A 17,676-nucleotide genomic window follows, 5' to 3' on the forward strand; every position below is an offset into this window, starting at 1 on the left:
ATTATTAAGATGTGTAATCAATGAAAGGAGATATGTTTACTTGCTTTGATTCATGACTCTTGTGATTGTTTTTCTGATTGTTTATCTTAAGAAGCAAAGTGCCACTACCATATCATGTTGAGCTGAATGTATTTGTACTCTGTCCCCGTTGTTGCATAAGCAGTCCATAGTAGCAGCTTGCCCACAGTGGCTCACTGTTTCTCATAGTACATACTAGGGATATTCTTTACCTGCATTTTGTACACCCGTGTACAAAAGTATATGGACCACAGGGTCGCCGAAAAAACTGAATTTCTTCGTAATTAATGCGCATAAACAGAAACTCACGAGTGCACTAGAAAATTCGTAATTCCAAGTTTTGACTGCAGTCTTTAATTTCAGGTTGCATTCACAGACAGTTAGTTTTATCGCGCAATCCCTGGTCCGTTTAATTTTGCTTACGGGTGTACAGTAGGGTCCACTCTTAGAGGGAACATTCGAGTACGTGGCCAGCAATCTGCAGGGCGCTAACTGCTGGCGAGATTTGGAAACGTGTAGCAGGCGCACAGATGCATAGATTCATAAGGGCGGTGTGTGCCCCGTGTCATCTGCTGCTTCTCCACCCCAGCGCTTGGTGCACACTAGCGAGCGCTGACCCTTCCAGCTTTAAGGCGAAAGCCTTAGGTCTCAGTTTCAAGGTCGCGTTGTGAGGTACAGAAAATCGGCATGCTCATGCCACTGCTCACGTATTCGTCGTCTTCTTCCAAATCGCTTCTTCCACATCACTGCCACATCGATGCTGCTAATCATGCCAAAAAAGGGCACAGTTAATTAGATTCCATTGTTAGATTCCATGGAAAGAATTAGTTGTGTATCATTGCAAGTAGTGTGGAAATGTCCAAATGGGAAAACAAAAAATTAAATACACGCTAGACTGCATACCAATCCAAGCATTGTACAGAATGTTGGGATGTTGAGAAGTTCAGTGATTACAGGACAGTGAAGCCTAGGATTGGTTTTGATTTGAAAAGAGGAAAGGAGAAATTTAGCAGGGAAAAAGCAGGGTAACTAATAACAGTCAAGGGAAAAGCGGCGAATGAGAATGTAAAAGGGGGGGCGTGGCAATTGAAGTGGTCCAATGGCCAAATTTTTGATTTTCTGATTAATTTTTCTTGCGATCCATGGACCTTTATTTACCTCATGGTGAAAAAACGAAATATGCGGTAGAAATAGAAAAAACGGCACTTTCCTGGAGTGCTGTCATCACAAACTGCAAAAAAATCTGGCTTCGGAAGGCACCGTCGCACCGTTCATCGCTCAGCTATCCGTTGACGCAAGGCTGCTAGCTTGGTATCATCGTAAAGAGGAGAGATCGGAGCTCAAGATAGCCGCAGCGACGTGTTCATTCACCGAAAAATAAACCAGCAAACGCGAACAAAAAGAAGACAAAAGCGGCATTGCGATTCTGCGCAGTAGTCACGTGGGCCACACGGCGTGCTCCTATTAGCTGTTGTAGATTTGAATTGCTGATGAACCTCTCTCATGCGCATTTGCGCAGCAGTGAATGGTGTATTGTGATCAATGTAATTGATGATCGTGGTAGCTTAATGCACATGTTCTGTGATGAGCCTCAAAGGAAGGAAGTTCCGAACGGCCATCTGTATGGAAGTCCACGAAAGCCGTGGAACGGAGGGAGAAAACTACTCATAGAAGCAGATGCAGCCGACCGTGTCGACGAGGCACGATCGGCGCATGTGGGTGATGCGACCGTGGGCTATGGTGACGGTGCGTCTGCGTATGGTCGTGACGGCAACATGACATCGGCGAGAGGAGAAGTTTTCATATCAAATATTCAGCTGAGAATTTCAACTCCAACTCTCACTAATGAAGAGGTTGCGCAACGAGACGAGACAAGAGTGGACGGACATTTTGAATGCGCTGTCATCCACCTCTGCACGACGCATGGATGCACGGCACATTAAAAAGGCTACTAAGGTGCACGAAACTGCTGCAGAGAAGTGAAAAACTACATCAAAATGTAAATAAGATATGTCCGCACAGTCAAACGACTACAGTGAAAGCTCGTTAATTCGACTTCCGTTAATTCGGAAAATTCGATAATTCGACCTTCGCGCCTGGTCCCTACAATTATATATAGGAGTCTATGGGACGAAACTCACGTTAATTCGGACTGATTCCAGCCCACCTCGGATAATTCGGACAATTTCGGGCAGCCACCGAGGCTCAAAAACGGAAATACGGCAAACACGGCACAAAAGTGATACCCAAGCCAACGCCTCGTTGCCCAAACGCAGCATCGCCATTGATTGACATCAAGTGGCTGAAACTTGGCCAATCCAATCCAATCCAATTGGCTCGATTTGTAGCTGGATGGGTGCTTTTCCTTGTTTTTGCATGTGTCGGCGTCGCGGAGGAAGGAAACTAAGGAGAGGCCCTGACGTCACTCTTTGTGAAGCTAAAGTGAAGCGGGAAGTTGGCGTTGCACATGGCGTTGCTCCGCCTATCGGCCAAGCTCTCCTCTCTTGTTTACATTTCTCGCGAAACTATGCCGCGCTGCGCGCAACCGTGCTGCTCGGACCCGTGAGCTCCGCAGCAATACTAAGCAATCGTTAGCACGTTAGCATGATTCCGCGAAGGAGGGCAACATTTCCCGCGAATATTCCTTCGTCCGTAGCCATTGTCGTGGCGCGGTACATTGCGTACAGCATTGCGTGCGCGTTCATTTCACGAACTTTAGTTCCTCCTGTCCCACCTGGCCACAGCAACATCCGGTAGAGCACGGTCCAGATAACGCAGCGCAACAAAACACGGAGACCAACGCAAACCTGCCTGCACGGTGCCTTTACCATGGTACGAAACCTACGGAGCTACACGTGTGAGTGCAGAGAACAATAACAAAGCCGCCATTGTGGCTCGAAAGGCGGGGCCACTACAGCAAAGAAATAAAAAAAACAGCAAAACAAAGGAGAACCTACTACGTCATTTCCTCCACACTTTTCTCCTAGCACGCGGAGGGGGTAGGGCCTCTCCTTAGTTTCCTTCCTCCATGGTCGGCGTTATCGACGGGGCCATTTTGTCGCTTTGTTGCTGTTGGTGCGCTACATCCTTGCACGCTGTTTTGCCGAGGACCGCTGGATTTAGCGCAGCTCAGTTATTGAACTTTATTGGTGCTTTTCTGTTGTGCGCCCGTGTCACTGCATTCTCCGCCGATGGCAACGCCGGCGAAGCGGCCGAAATACGAGGCGAAGGACTTGGCTACCAAGGTGGAAATTTTGCGCGCCCTGAAGGACGGACTCTCTCGACAAGAAGCCATGAAGAAGTACGACGTGAAAAGAAGTACCTTGAGCACGTATGTGAAAAATGAACAGATTCTTCAGGCATTCGAAAGTGAGAAGTTTCGAGCGTCACGAAAGCGTCTGCGAACAGCAGCACATCCAGATTTGGAAGAGGCTTTGCTTCGGTGGGTGGTCGACTCGCGTAATGCAAATCTGCCATTGAGTGGACCCCTCATCATGGCGCAAGCCGAGAGGTTTGCACTGATGATGCATATCGATGCATTCAAGGCATCGGAAGGGTGGTGTGCGCGCTTCAGAGAGCGACATGGCCTCGCTTTTAAGACTGTGTGCGGCGAAAGAGGCGCTGTCAACGAAGACGTTGCCAACAACTGGAAGAACGCTCAGCTGCTCGAACACATCGCCGCCTACGATCCAAATGACATATTTAATGCTGATGAAACAGCACTTTTCTTTAAGGCTTTGCCAGACAAGACTGTGACCATGAAAGGAGATCCGTGCATTGGTGGCAAAAGATCCAAGGAACACGTCACCATTCTTTTAGCCGCCAACATGACAGGAACAGAGCGCTTGCCGCTTGTCGTCATTGGAAAGGCACAAAAGCCACGGTGCTTTAAGAACATGCCTGCTCTTCCGGTGGAATACCGAGCGAATAAAAAGGCCTGGATGACGTCGGAAATTTTTCATGGCTGGATGCAGAAGTTAGATCGACAGTTTTCCGCAAAGAACCGCAAGGTGTTAATGGTGCTGGACAATTGTAGTGCACATAACAGTGTCACCGGACTGGACAACATAGAAGTTGTTTTCTTGCCGCCGAACACAACATCGGCCCTCCAACCGATGGACCAAGGCATAATTCAATATGTCAAGACCAAATACCGCAGGCGCGTGCTCGAACGGATGCTCCTGTGCCATGAAGTCGGCAAGCAGTACGACGTGAATCTTTTGAGCGGGGTCAACATTCTTGCCTACGTTTGGCACAACACGCCCGCGCACGTCGTTGCCAACTGTTTTAGACACTGTGGCTTCGTTGTGCGTGAGCCTGGCGATGATGCAGTGGTTGAAGTGTCGCTAGATGACAATGGAGATGACTGCGAGGATTTTGGAGGTGTTCTGCCGGATGCGGTGACACTCGCTGATTACGTCAGCATTGATGACGGCATTGTTACAGCCGGCTCGCTCACCGAAGAAGAAATTGTCAGGGACGTGCTGCACGGCGAAGATTCTGAGGAGGAAGAGGAGCCGCGGAGGCCCTAGCTGTGTTGGAAGAATTTTGTTGGGACACTGCAGACAGCATGCGAGCTGCTAAGCACCTGGAAGGACTTCGTAAAATAGTATCCGCGCGGGTTTCTGCTCGAAAGCAGACGAGCATCCTCGATTACTTTGCGCATTAAAGGTTTGTTGATGAAAGTCGTGCATTTATTGTTTTTGTTGTCCGCTCGATAATTCGGACATTCGGTTAATTCGGACATAATTTACGGTCCCTAGAAGTCCGAATTAACGAGCTTTTACTGTACACCCCAGGCAGGTTTTAGGTGCGCAAAGTAAAGATTTAAATGCTTATAACAAATAAAACATTGAGCTCCGTTTCCTCAGCTTTTATTTTTTGTGTAGTTGCTTTCAGTCATCCTAGAGCCATTTCACAACGAATGAACACAATATCATTGTCTTTTGCACTTAGATCCTGAAACATTGATGAGTGCAATAAAGCTGTCCATTTTTATCTGCACTTCATAAAATAAATTTATGTGTTTTTTGCAAAAGTTGTTAATAAGGCAATATGCATAGGAAAGTTAAAAAAAATTTATGCTCATTTCTGCATTAAAAAAGAATAATAAACCAATAGCTTTATTGCACAGAATGGGCCTTTGTGAACATGATGTGAAAATCGTGAACTTATGTGTAATTAATTAATTTGGGGATGACCATTAGAGGCTGTCAAGTGTTTTGACTCGAAAACTATAATAGATAGCACAAAACGGATTTCAGTTATGATATCAGCATAACAAGTCACACCTGCATGCCAAATTTCATCAATTTGTTCCCATAATTAAAAAAAAAAAAGTTTTCATTGCCACGTTTCCCCTTAACCAAAATAACTCCAGAGGCCACAATGGAAGTCAGGGGTCATTTTTCTGAATACTGAAGTATTGTTTGACTTCGGTGCGCAAATAGGTTTTGAATATCAAATATCAATCGAATTGAATCAAATGTGAATTGAATAGTTTTAGAAGTGAACCGAATCTAGTACAAAACAAATAGTGCCAGAAGCAGATCAAATATAGAATATCTTTTTAATAATTTGAATAATATACAGCCATCTCACTAATAATATCAGTTTTCAGATGATGGTGTTCACAGTAAATGTCTGTCATTAGACTGCATATTATGAAGCATGCTTCATTAAAAGCACAAAGGGAGCATTAGGAACAACTAAGGCGTTTGTTCGTAAACTCGGGGCTTTTTGGAGCATATGTTGTCGTGCATTATTACATAAAGTTAGAAAATGCAGTTTTGTGCGCCAATTATTATCTGCGTATACCTTCACGATTAAATCAAAATGCTTGCCATCTGGTGCAATGGCAGAGCGAGAAAAAAAAAAAAAAGCTTTCTCTAGTTCAAATGGCTGTGGCAGGTGGTGCCAATATTGTATCAAGTAGGCTTTTGCGAATATTCATTATTTTCTCATATTCAATCGAATGTTGTGCTATTTGATATTTGCTTCAGCTCGAATTTCAGTATTCAAAGCTTTCAAAGTACAGTAAACCATCGTTATAATGAAGCCACTTTACATGAATCTAGTACAAAACAAATAGTGCCACGCTTTATTCGAAATTCCTCCCAAACGCATGCATTTTAAACCAGATTACTCAGAGCATACCAATAAGCTGCTCTGCTTAGAGTGAACTGTCAAGGGGCTAGTGCTCACCCTCTCAATTTGTTGATCGTTGCAATTGCGGAACTGCGCACCGCGATCAAAAGCAACTGTCATGGTGCCGGTGCAAGTAGGAACAAGAAAAGCAGGAAAAGAAAGAGTGGCCGGCAGTGCTTGCATGCTCACATGCTTGTTTAAATGGCAGGAGCATAGCCACGTGACTTCGATCCACCAGCAGGGAGACACGAATAAGCCCCAGACCTCCTCACCTGTCCTCGCTCGCTAGCTCTGGCACCAATAAAAAAGAAGGTAGCTGCCTTTAGTTTTATTCAGGGAACTTATACACTCCAAGCGAGCAACCCTCCCCATTGGAACACCCTTTCCCTCCATGCTGTACCCACGCGTTATCTGTGGCGAGCGGTGGTGCCACCATGGTGCTGTGGAGCCATGGAAGTAGTGCGAAATAGAACACACAAATGTTACTCTGCACTGCCTTCCACGTGCCCAGTATGCCCAAAGTCACCCAAACCAAGACTGCCCTAGTGGCTCCCTCCTGCAGCTTGCACAACGCAACCAAGAAATTTGATCCCAGTCTTGCTCAGTCGCGATCAAAAGTGCACCACGTCACACCTCTATTGGGCTTCTGCTGAGTTTTGCTATTTTAGCTTCACCTTTTTAGCTTTTATGGAATTACTACTGCTCATATCGAATTTTTTTGCCATCCCATTCACTTCGTTATAATGAGAGCTTACTGTATTCGAAATGAACGAAAACACATACATATGTTTTTGCATATAAGCCGCACCCCCCAATTGCAACACTCAAGAAAAACAAAACAAAAAAAAACAATCGCACGTAATAGCTTGTGTAAATAATTGCCTATAAAAACAGTCTCTATTCACAGACATGTGCCTCACAATTGTATAGTGGTTTTCGCATGTAAATCCCTGGAATTTTTTTTAAACTGTTGACCCCTTTTTCTTTTTAATATTGCCCATTATGGTAGTTTTATTGGAACTCTTCCATGCTCGGCTGTACTTTCCGTTAGGGGGAAACAATTCATTAGTAGTGGTTAGTTTTGTTGTGTCCGTGGTGTTTTTGAGACCATGTCTGGTTGCCTAAACTCTGACCCCTGTTTGATCATGTTGGCTTGCCTGATTGGTCTGAGCCAGCTACGTGAGTAACCACCATGCAAATTTGCTGTCTATTCTATGTTGCTCTTGCTGCTTAAGCTTGATTTACACTGTGCATAATACGTCTACGCTCATTACAACGGACCCGTGTACAACAGACTTTCGGATTTAACAGACCGTATTTCAGGTTTAGTTTATTCTGTTTATTTTACTAATGCAACGATGTTCGCTTTTAACGGACCACGCTACAATGGACTGTGCTAGAATGGACGAAATTAGCGGCAATTTTAAAAAAAATTGGGCGTATAAAACATACTTTTGCCGTGTCGACACGTGCTGACAACTGTCTTGTGAGGGTCAGCCGATGATCGCGGCTCAATATTGTGCGTGTGAGGGAGGAAGGCAGGGCAGAAACGCGGCGTCTTTAGCACGCAAGGCCGGGAGGGAGGAGGTGAGAGGGAGAGGGGTTGCTGCTTATGATGCGGCCGCTGTATCTTGAAAGCGATCTGCAATGTGGACATAGTGCACACCTGCGCGTGCGCTGCATATTGAAAGTCACCTGCGATGTGAACAAAGTGCACCCACTGCCAGTAGCTTCATATGCGCTGTGCTTTGGACGTTTAGTACGCATCGAAGCAAGGGACAGCACGAAGGGCAATTCGCTCGCTGCTGCTGCTGGGCTTATCTTGCTTAATTTGCTATCGCAATCGATGCTTCACCTTTCGGGTAAAACTGCGACTTTCTTTTTGTTTTTTACTTTGGACGTTCGTAATTCACTCTTTGTAATAAAGTTATTAGACATTGGGTGGGGGGGGGGGGGTGACGAAAGTTTTGGAAGTGAGGCATTTCGGATATTATGGACTTTGAATAGAATGGACATATTTTGTTGAATTATCAGGGTCCGTTGTAACGAGAGTCGACTGTATAGCTGTTTCAGTGTGCAGATGTCACTGAGCTGCACCGAATTGCACTGCAAAGAGCTAGTCTGCATCGCTGTTCTGCATGGTCTGGTTCACTGTGACTGAGATATGTCGCACTCATTCATGGGCACAATAATATAAATAAGGTCTGTTGTGTGAATCCAACTTTATAGGAATAAGACAGCCTATTGTTACTCATGTATCATATACACGCGGGTAAGGGCCGCACTTTCTTTGCCATATTTGAGGGTCACTTTTCAAGGTGCGTCTCATACATGCGATGTGTGAAAAAAACTAATTTTTTAATTATAAAAGCAACACTAATTAATTAATGAAGGGCGTTCGTTGCAGATTGTATCTCTACACTCAATCATTGTCACTTGCCGAGTCCTCCCGCATATTTACACAATATAACTGATGTGATACCAGCTGGCTTGATAAATCTGTATGTACCACTGATTGGGCCTGCATTTTCTGTTTTTGACAGTCAATGAATGCTATGAACTAATTTTTGATATGTTGAGGGCAATTTATGAAAGCTGCTTCCCCTGAAAAAACAAGGTTCCTGACACGAGAATGTGCAAGCCTAAGTTAACTCTTATGCACATAAGATGGTGCATAAATTCTGAACTTTTCAAATGTTTCATCTTTAACAGGAACCTTGAATATTTAATTGGGTTTAAAAATCACAGCAACATATATACCGCATTGTTACATGTCCCATTTTACTACATGTTTAGAAAGAATAGCTCACCTGCCATTTGGGCAGTAGAGGTTATGGCTAGAGTGATGCACCTGTAAAGCATTGAATCTTCAAGAGGAATGGTTACCAATAAAATATTGCAATATTTTATTGGCAGGTCTCCACCTTTTTATTTAGCAGCCTCGTGGCTACCACTTAATCCTGTTAAGTGCACTTCTTACGGCGCTGCAGGTCGTGTGTGAAATCCCGACTGGCAACCAGTGGCATTTTGATGTAGCTTGGTGCCCACGCAACCCAGCAGTCATCTCAAGCGCATCTTTTGACGGCCACGTGGGCATCTACTCACTGCTTGGAGGCCAGCAGCAGGCCCAGGCAAGCCCAAAGCTTGCGGAGTCCTTTCCTGGTGCTGACACGCTGGCTCAGTTGCCACCAGCATTCCAGCAACAGCAGCAGCAGCAGCAGCAACAACGGGGTGTCACTATCTCACTTCTCAAGCCACCGAAGTGGCTTCGCAAGCCTGTTGGTGCTTCATTTGGGGTACGTGTGTCATTTATCAACAAGGGTTCAATCTGAGTAGGCTGTGATTCCTTAACTGATTTCGTTATTTACACTTTGTGTAGTATGTAGTGGTGCAAGGTAAAGTGAGTATTTGTTAGGTCACAGAATTTTTCTCAGTTGATCTTCATTAGTGTAGTACAGTCGGCACCCGCTTACAACGATCCCAGAAACAGTGCAGTCCATTTATAATGATACCATATATAACAATACAGTAATCCCTCGTTATAACAAAACCAGCAGGACGGTCAAAAAATGGGTTATAAGCGGTAACTCTATATAAGCAACCATTCGAGAAAAGATAAAGAAGTCGAGCTTTAATTGCACCACAACTGCGAGGAAGTAAAAATACAATGTATTCAGTGAAGCAAATTTTTGTTCAGGTGCAAGAAAAGCAGTGAGCTTTGGCTGTTTCAAGTTCTTACCGGGCGCGAGCAACCCCTGCTCTAATTTGACCAAGCATCATTGTATGAGGCCGTGGTAGCCACCCATGTATTCAACCTTATTTCGGAGCAAGAGTAGGTACTCCGGCGTCTGCACCATAGTCTGCACTTCACGTGGCTCTTCGTCCACCGGATCCGTCACTCCGTCGCTGGGGGGCGACCACAGGAGCAGCAGCGTCAGCCATCATGAATGTCTCGAAGTCGCCTTCTACCGCTTGGCCAGAAATTTTACGAACAGCTTCATACAGATCGCTGCAAGTCCCGTCATTGTCAGGCTGGTCATCGTCAGGGTCGCTGACGGCGGCACGGGAAAAGTTGGTGTGCACAAAGCAGTTGGCGACCATCGAAGGTGCGAGTTCTTTCCATAAAGAGTTCAGCAAATGGATCGCACCAATCAAATAAATGTTGTACCTCTTGCTGGCATCATACGCTGTGAGCATGCGCTGCAAAAGAGCCTTGCAGTACAGCTTCCGGGTGGTCTCAATGATGCCCTGATCCATCGGTTGCAGTACCGCGGTTGTGTCTGCAGGCAGAAATTCCACAGTGATCGCCTTGAGGTTGTTGATCATCCCCTGGCTCGAACAATTGTCAATTATGAAAAGCACTTGCTGATTCTTTGCGTTGAACCATCTATCCAGAAGGCGGCGCACGTAGTCTTCAGAAATAGCAGCAATTATGCATGCTCGCTTGTCACTTCTGTAGATGCATTCCTTGGGAATAGTTGCATTTCGAAAGCACTGAGGCTTCTCTGCCTTCCCCTGTAACAACAAGGGAAGCTTGTCCTTGCCTGTTACATTGGTACCAAACTGAACCGTGACACACTCCTTGTTCTGTTTTCCTTCAGATGAGGATACGCCAGCGGTAGTGAACGTGTGATTTGGTAGCATCATGTAGAAAAATGCAGCCTCATCTAGGTTGTAGATGTCTTTGTCTTCATACTTTTTATGTAGAGCTTGGAGCCGATGTTGGCGCCATACGTCTACAGTGTAACGATTCACGGCTGCGCTTTCATCAACGATTGACTAGGATGTCGCACCGTGTCATTTCTTCAACTGCTCAAGCCAGTCATTGCTGCACTTGAAATCTTTATCGCCCATTTGGAGGACAAGAGCTTCGGCTTTTGCAGTAAGTTCAGTTCCATGTACGGGGAAATTTGCACTCTTGCCATTCTTCAGCCACTGTAGAAGTGCACCTTCCACTTCGGGGTATTTCGAATTGCGATTATCCTTTCTCTTTGCTGAAAATCTCTTTTCAAAGCCATCCATCACAGCTTCCTTGTTTTTCAATACAGTTGATAAAATAGATGGTGGTATGCCGAATTCCTTTCGCGATGTCAGTTTTCTGCTGGTTGCCTTTTTTCAGTTTCTTTTGTCAGAACTTTCTGCTCCAAAGTCAGACACTTTCGCCTGTAGACTGATGGACCCATTTATCGCTGTTCACCACAAAAGCACATGCGAGGCACACCTAACGAAGCACTCTGAATAACACACAATCACATACATGGCCTGCAGCACGGATCCAAATGCACGTGCCGTCAGCACCAAAGTGACTGAACGCTGTGTGCGATGCAAAAGGCAAAAGCTTCAAAACGCCGTCAGGGCATCCCACTTTCCTCGTCAGTGCACACTGGTGATGACGACGGTTGCAATGGCGGGCGTGGCATCGGCTTAACGTGTAGCGGAAGAAAGATGATCGGAGTTGTGGAGACGAAGAAGCAGGAACTGTGGAAGGGCACCCGTTGGTGGAAGATTGTGCTCGGGAGGCCAGGCCGGAAGAGGGCAGCTTTGGAGGAGCAGCAACGACGAAACTGGCAGCGAGGAGGCGAGGAGTTGACATGAAGGCGAGTGACTGGCGTCCAAACGGCCTGCAGACTGGAGAGCAAATGAGGGGGGAAGGCAGTGGGGGGGCACTTTTATAGGGTGGGTGCGGAGGTCACAGAAGACTATGCGAGTATTGCGCTGGAAAGCGCCACAAATGCCGTGGCTAGAGTGTGAGGTTGCGATTGTTGTTTGAAAAACGATCAGCCGCTCATTGTGGGTCCGCAGTGCGATTGTTAAGGCTGAATGGTTTTGCAGTAAGGGCTTTGCATGATCACTAGGCAATTTTTTCCTGGGGTGTGCAGCCATGAAGTTTGCAAAACGAGAGTTTGTCAGCATACCGTTCTCGACGAAACTGTGCTAATTCCATGGTTCGAGTGTTGGTGTTCACGCATCGTCGCGCCCATGCCATTGACAAATGTCTAGGAACAAAATTCAATTACCCTACCACGCATTTAGACTGTTTGTCTAAAGCAGAATTGCACAAATTGAGCCTGACTGGCTCGAAAAAATCGCCGGGGAAACACCAGCTTACATTGATCCGCCATATTGACAGCCTGGCTCCCCGCTGGCGACGCTCGAATTTTTCGTGTTTTTGGCAAGTTATTGGTCTATTTGGACCATCAAAAGTTCAACGAAGCTAGGGGCGGTGTTTTATTGCGATGCAGGCTGATTATGGCGAGCGGCGAGCAAATTTCTAGACTGGCTTCCCCAAAGTCATCTTACCGATTTGTTAATGTAGTTGCCCACGTCGAACAGGGCACTTATAATTGGAGGGTCACTTCTTTTGTGCTTTTCGGCATGTTTCAGCACCAGAAGTGCTCTTTAGAGAGATAAAACTTTGCTCATCGAGCGCACCCCATGGAATGCTATAGCTCTAGCCTGCCAGCGGTCTTTTGGCCATTTTTCAGAATCCAAGAGACCGCGGTTTTCTAGCATTGCAAAGCGTCAAGAAAACTTTATTTTCATGTGGATTATATCGTGGGGGAAACCATCGATGCAATTGCGACCGAGAGTAATGGTTCAGGTGCGTTGCACCATAGAATTGGACAGCTTCCATTCGCTCCACAGTAAACAGCTGGGAGCACTCTGCACTCGTGTGGTACCCGTTACTAGGTGATCATCGGTCGTGTTTTTGGTACTGTTGTGGCCTGTTCTGTGCCTGCATGAGACTAATTCACTGGCAGTATTAATTTGACACAGTTGTAAGGTTTAGACGTAGTTGAAGGGTGGAGCTTCCCACCGCTGGCAACCAGTTGTAGGATTTGTGGTCTGGCATGTAATGATGTGGTAGCTGGCCCATGCTGTCGTCCAACTCACTCACGCTTGGGACGCGGTTGCAGGGAGGAACTTGCTCTTCATAGAGAACTAGGAATACGGGATTTATTTACAATATTTACATTACGACAGGAGATACATTTCAACAGTCTAGCATGACTCCCAAATGTAGCACACAAGACGAAGCACACAGCACATGACCACGCATCACACGAGCACACCTAGCAGCCGACAAACTGCTGCTTAAAATCCCTCTCTTCTTCCTAGATCCCTAGGTGAGGGAAAACAGCCGTCCAACCTTCGTCCAATCGGGCCGTCCACAGTCGTTGGAGGTGTAGTCGACCCGCCTTTGAGGGGGAGGGCTCACACACTCACATACCCACTTTAGATTCCCAGAACCCACCGAGTTGAGCGGGTCCTCGTAGACAGGTTGTCACGCTTGACCCCAGCGGGCGCCTCTTGATTCCAGAGCTGACTTCTCAGGTAGCCGCCACGAGTGTCAGCAGACTGTGATGAATTCTGGGGCCTGTGAAAACGCACTGCAAAACACCCTTTTCCAGCAGCTCTCTTGCTGCTAGTAGACCATGAAGGCGACACCGTATCGAGTAACAATACTCGGTCCGTCGAATGTGGCTAGCCTTGCTGGCGTCGCCGACTCTTCGATGGAGGCGCATGGTCGGTTAACTTTGCTGTGGTCTCCAGTTCTCCGAAGGTGGTGCATGGTCGGTTAACTTTGCTGGCGTTGCCAGTTCTCCAAAGTGACTTGTCGCAGAGGGCCGGGAAGGGTTCAAAGGTCGCTTCTCTGAAGGATGCCACCCCCGCAGGCCGATCGTAACAGAGCCCAGAGGTAGGAAAATTACAGCAGCTCACTCATCTGACAAGTCTGGCACATACGTGTCCGCCAACAAGCATTGGCATGCCTATTGCTGTTTACATTCGGTCAGACGATGATGATAGCAAAAATTTTGTTTGCATTAAACGGTGTTTTGCTAGCCCATCTATTGGCAACCATGTAGGCATGTGACATTTCACATGATGACACCGGCTGCTGACACTGCCCCATAGACTTCCCGACTTTTTGCGTGCCAATGCCAACTTGATCGTGCATGAGGAGTTCAGCAACGACACTGTTATCAACAGTGTGCGCAAAGGACATCAGGAGAGTGACTACGAGGGTGGCAAAAACTAAGCACAAGAAAGGCAAGCAAACTTGCGTGACATGCTTGATGCTTTCAACATTATTTGGACTTTCCTCGGTGTCCACGACGACGACAAAGCTATGCATAGCTAATCAAGCTGTGAGACCCGAGTCTTGAAGCTTCTGCACAGAAACGGAAAGCAGAGCGACATAAGTGACTTTTTTTCATTAAATTTTGGTTTTGGAAACTAATGGGTTTGCTTATTTGTCCATTCTCGTGACAACAAAATTATCATGAGAACGAAAAAAAATTCGTTCCCCAGTGGTTGCCTTATTGCGGGGTTCGACTTTATTTCGTTCTGGATAGCTCACAGGGACCCTGTTCGAGGGGGCTGCTTTATGATCCGGGGTGGGAGCGCAGTCACGCGGTATTCTACATATTTCGCGGGGTTTACTTATCAGTCGGAAAAGAATTAGTACGAAATTAGTACGTCGCTGAAGATACCGCAGTTAAATGTCCCTTGGCTGTGCCTTCAAATGCCTCACTCATACTCTGATAATTAGGATAGTACGGTTCGAGTTAGATAATTATTTACAATTACCTAATTAAATCTCAGCAACGAAAAGATTACTGGCATCCGCTTCACTGTAAACAACATGCACTAGGTTTACTTCGAGTAATGCATTGTTCTTTTTTAAAATCTTGGCGCATGATAGTTAACTGGTACACCCTACATATTAATTAAGGAAAATTGAGACATCCAACCAATCAATTACTACAAACGAAACCCATACGGGTTCCTCGAAAGAAAAGCCTCGGAGTTGAAGAAAAACTTCGTCCAGGTCCAGGACTCGAACCCGGGACCACGACCTTTACGAGACAGCCGCTCAACCATCTGGGCTAACCAGGCGGCTAACAGATGGCAGGGCGAAGTCAAATTCGTCAACAACTGACAATATTTCCATCCTTAATATATGTTGTAAATTATTATAAATGTTTTTATCGTGAGTCGTTAGAATTGCTTACTGGAAAGAGAAGCAATACTGAGACACACAACATTCACGTGTATTTCACACGCCATTGATAAAAGACTCTGCCCAAGGAGTCATTGCAGTCTATATGTTTCTTTCATGGTAAAAAAAGCACGCAGAGCAATTTGAAGTGTGGTGAACATACAGCAACACATTCATTGTCTAGGCATAGGCTATCCATACTTTTACAAGTAATTTTTAATTGGCTACCTCCATCTCTTTTAAAAAAACAATAAACTTTGTCCTTTGTGTATATTTAAATGTATTGTATATGAGCATGGCATTTACAGCGGAAATTTAAAAAAAAGTTGAAGTGAGAAAATGCGGATGAGGCAGCCGCCGCTAGTGCTAGTGCTTCTACTGCCGCCGCTAGTGCTTCTACTGCGCGTGTCCTCCTATTGTCGGGATTTGCAGAAAAAAAAGCAATACAATGAATTAAAAGCCGTGCACGTCCGCGCCAATACTGATGCAGTAAGGTATCAGCCCCCGTAAAATTTCGAGTGAGAAGGTCGAGGAAAGTACAAAGAAACCTCTACTGATCTGGGTGACATATCTCTGGTAATGACACTTAGATGTGTGTGTGTGTATCGGGGGGAGGGGCATCGGAGCCCCCCCCTGGCGACGCCGATGCCCCTCCCCCCGATATACTGTTACGAATGATGTTTATTTACAGGGTGAAACGAGATCCGAGATGGAAGCTACAGGCTAGGCCCAGCCGGCGCAGAGTACCCCGAGATCACGCGCGCACCCTGCTTCTTTCTCTGCCTCAGTCGCGCACTGCTGCGACATTTTCCCCGGGGGCAGACGAAGCTCGCTGAGCTAGTTAAAGGGACCTGTGATTGTATAAGTCTGGCCACGTGAACAACTTGCGTCGCACGTGAACGCCGATTACTTGCCGTCACTTTGGCGACGACATAGTTCACATCACTCAAGCGGCTGAGTATAACGAATGGTCCCGTGTAAGTGGCGAGAAACTTGCGGTACAATCCCTTTTTGCGAACAGGTGTCCACAACCAAACATAATCACCGGGCGTAAAGCTGACGGGGATATGCCGCGCATCATAGCGAATCTTGCTGTTGCCTTGTGAGGACAACGTCCTAAGATGCGCCAGTCGACGTGCTTCCTCAGCACGACACAGAGTTTGGGCGATGGAAGGATCTTCTTGGCACGATAAAGGTAGAATAGTGTCCAGAAAGCTCTGGGGTGCGCGGGCGTACAGCAAAAAGAATGGCGCATATCCAGTAACTTCGTGCTTAGCACTATTGTACGCGTACGTTACAAAAGGTAAGACGGCGTCCCAATTCTTGTGGTCAGCAGCGACATACATTGATAGCATGTTGGTAAGGGTTCGATTCGTCCGCTCCGTGAGGCCATTGGTTTGCGGGTGGTAAGGAGTGGAATGACGATATGCAGAACCACAAAGCCGTAAAAGTTCTTCAACGACGTCGGCGGTGAATTGCCGTCCACGGTAACTGATGACAACATGGGGAGCGCCATGACGGAGTATGACGTGATGCAACAAAAATGAAGAGACATCTGCTGCAGTGGCAGATGGAAGTGCCGCCGTTTCCGTGTAGCGAGTAAGATAATCTACGCATACTATAATCCAGCGGTAGCCAGCTGACGTCTTTGGGAGCGGGCCAAGCAAGTCGATGCCGACTTTTTCAAAGGGTAACGTCGGTGGCTTAACTGGTTGTAAATAGCCTGCTGAGGCCGTCGTCGTTTGCTTGTGGTGCTGGCAAACAGTACAGCTGGCGACATACTGTTTCGTGGTTTTCCAGAGCTTGGGCCAGAAAAATCTGTCTAAGTCGGTGTAGTGTGCGTGTAAAGCCAAGGTGCCCGGACGTGATATCGTCATGCATGGAACGAAGAACAGCAGGGCGCAAGTTTTCGGGCACAACTAGAAGCAATGGGGGACCATCAGCCGAGTAATTTTTTTTGTACAGCAAACCATTACGAAAAGTAAATGGTGTTGTTCCTGCTGGCTCACGTGCAGCTGCCCATAGGGATTTCAAAGTAGGGTCGCAACGTTGCTCGCTCTCGAAGGTACGCAGGTCTGGAAAGTCGGCAGAGATGGAAACTAGGTAGTCGTCGAAGTCATCATCCTCAGCTTTAGTGTGCGGCGAAGGGAGACGGGATAGGCAATCAGCATCCGTGTGACAGCGTCCGCTCTTGTAGTTAACAGAAAAGCTGTACTCTTGAAGGCGCAAAGCCCAGCGGGCCAACCGGCCAGATGGGTCACGCAGCCCAACCAGCCAACAGAGTGAATGATGGTCAGTCACTATCATGAATGCGCGGCCATGTAGATACAGACGGAACTTCTGAATGGCGAAGACGACTGCTAAGCACTCGAGTTCAGTAACGGTGTAGTTTGTCTCCGCTTTTGTAAATGTCCGACTAGCGTAGGTAATGACATGCTCACGGCCATCGCAGAGTTGAACAAGCACAGCGCCAACACCCGCACCGCTGGCGTCAGTGTGCAGCTCAG

General features: G+C 46.6%; 1 protein-coding gene across 5 annotated transcripts in view; it reads left to right on the forward strand.

Annotated features, from left to right (window-relative positions):
- Positions 1-17,676, forward strand: part of Sec31 (secretory 31) — a 238,353-nt gene that overhangs the window by 44,150 nt on the left and 176,527 nt on the right. For all 5 annotated transcript variants that reach the window (XM_050195734.3, XM_050195737.3, XM_050195738.3 and 2 more), the window contains exon 9: positions 9,156-9,461. In XM_050195734.3, coding sequence (XP_050051691.1) covers positions 9,156-9,461 — 306 coding nt within the window. The remainder of the gene's footprint in view (positions 1-9,155; positions 9,462-17,676) is intronic.

The sequence above is a fragment of the Dermacentor andersoni genome, chromosome 1, assembly GCF_023375885.2.
Source record: "Dermacentor andersoni chromosome 1, qqDerAnde1_hic_scaffold, whole genome shotgun sequence".
NCBI lineage: Eukaryota > Metazoa > Arthropoda > Arachnida > Ixodida > Ixodidae > Dermacentor > Dermacentor andersoni.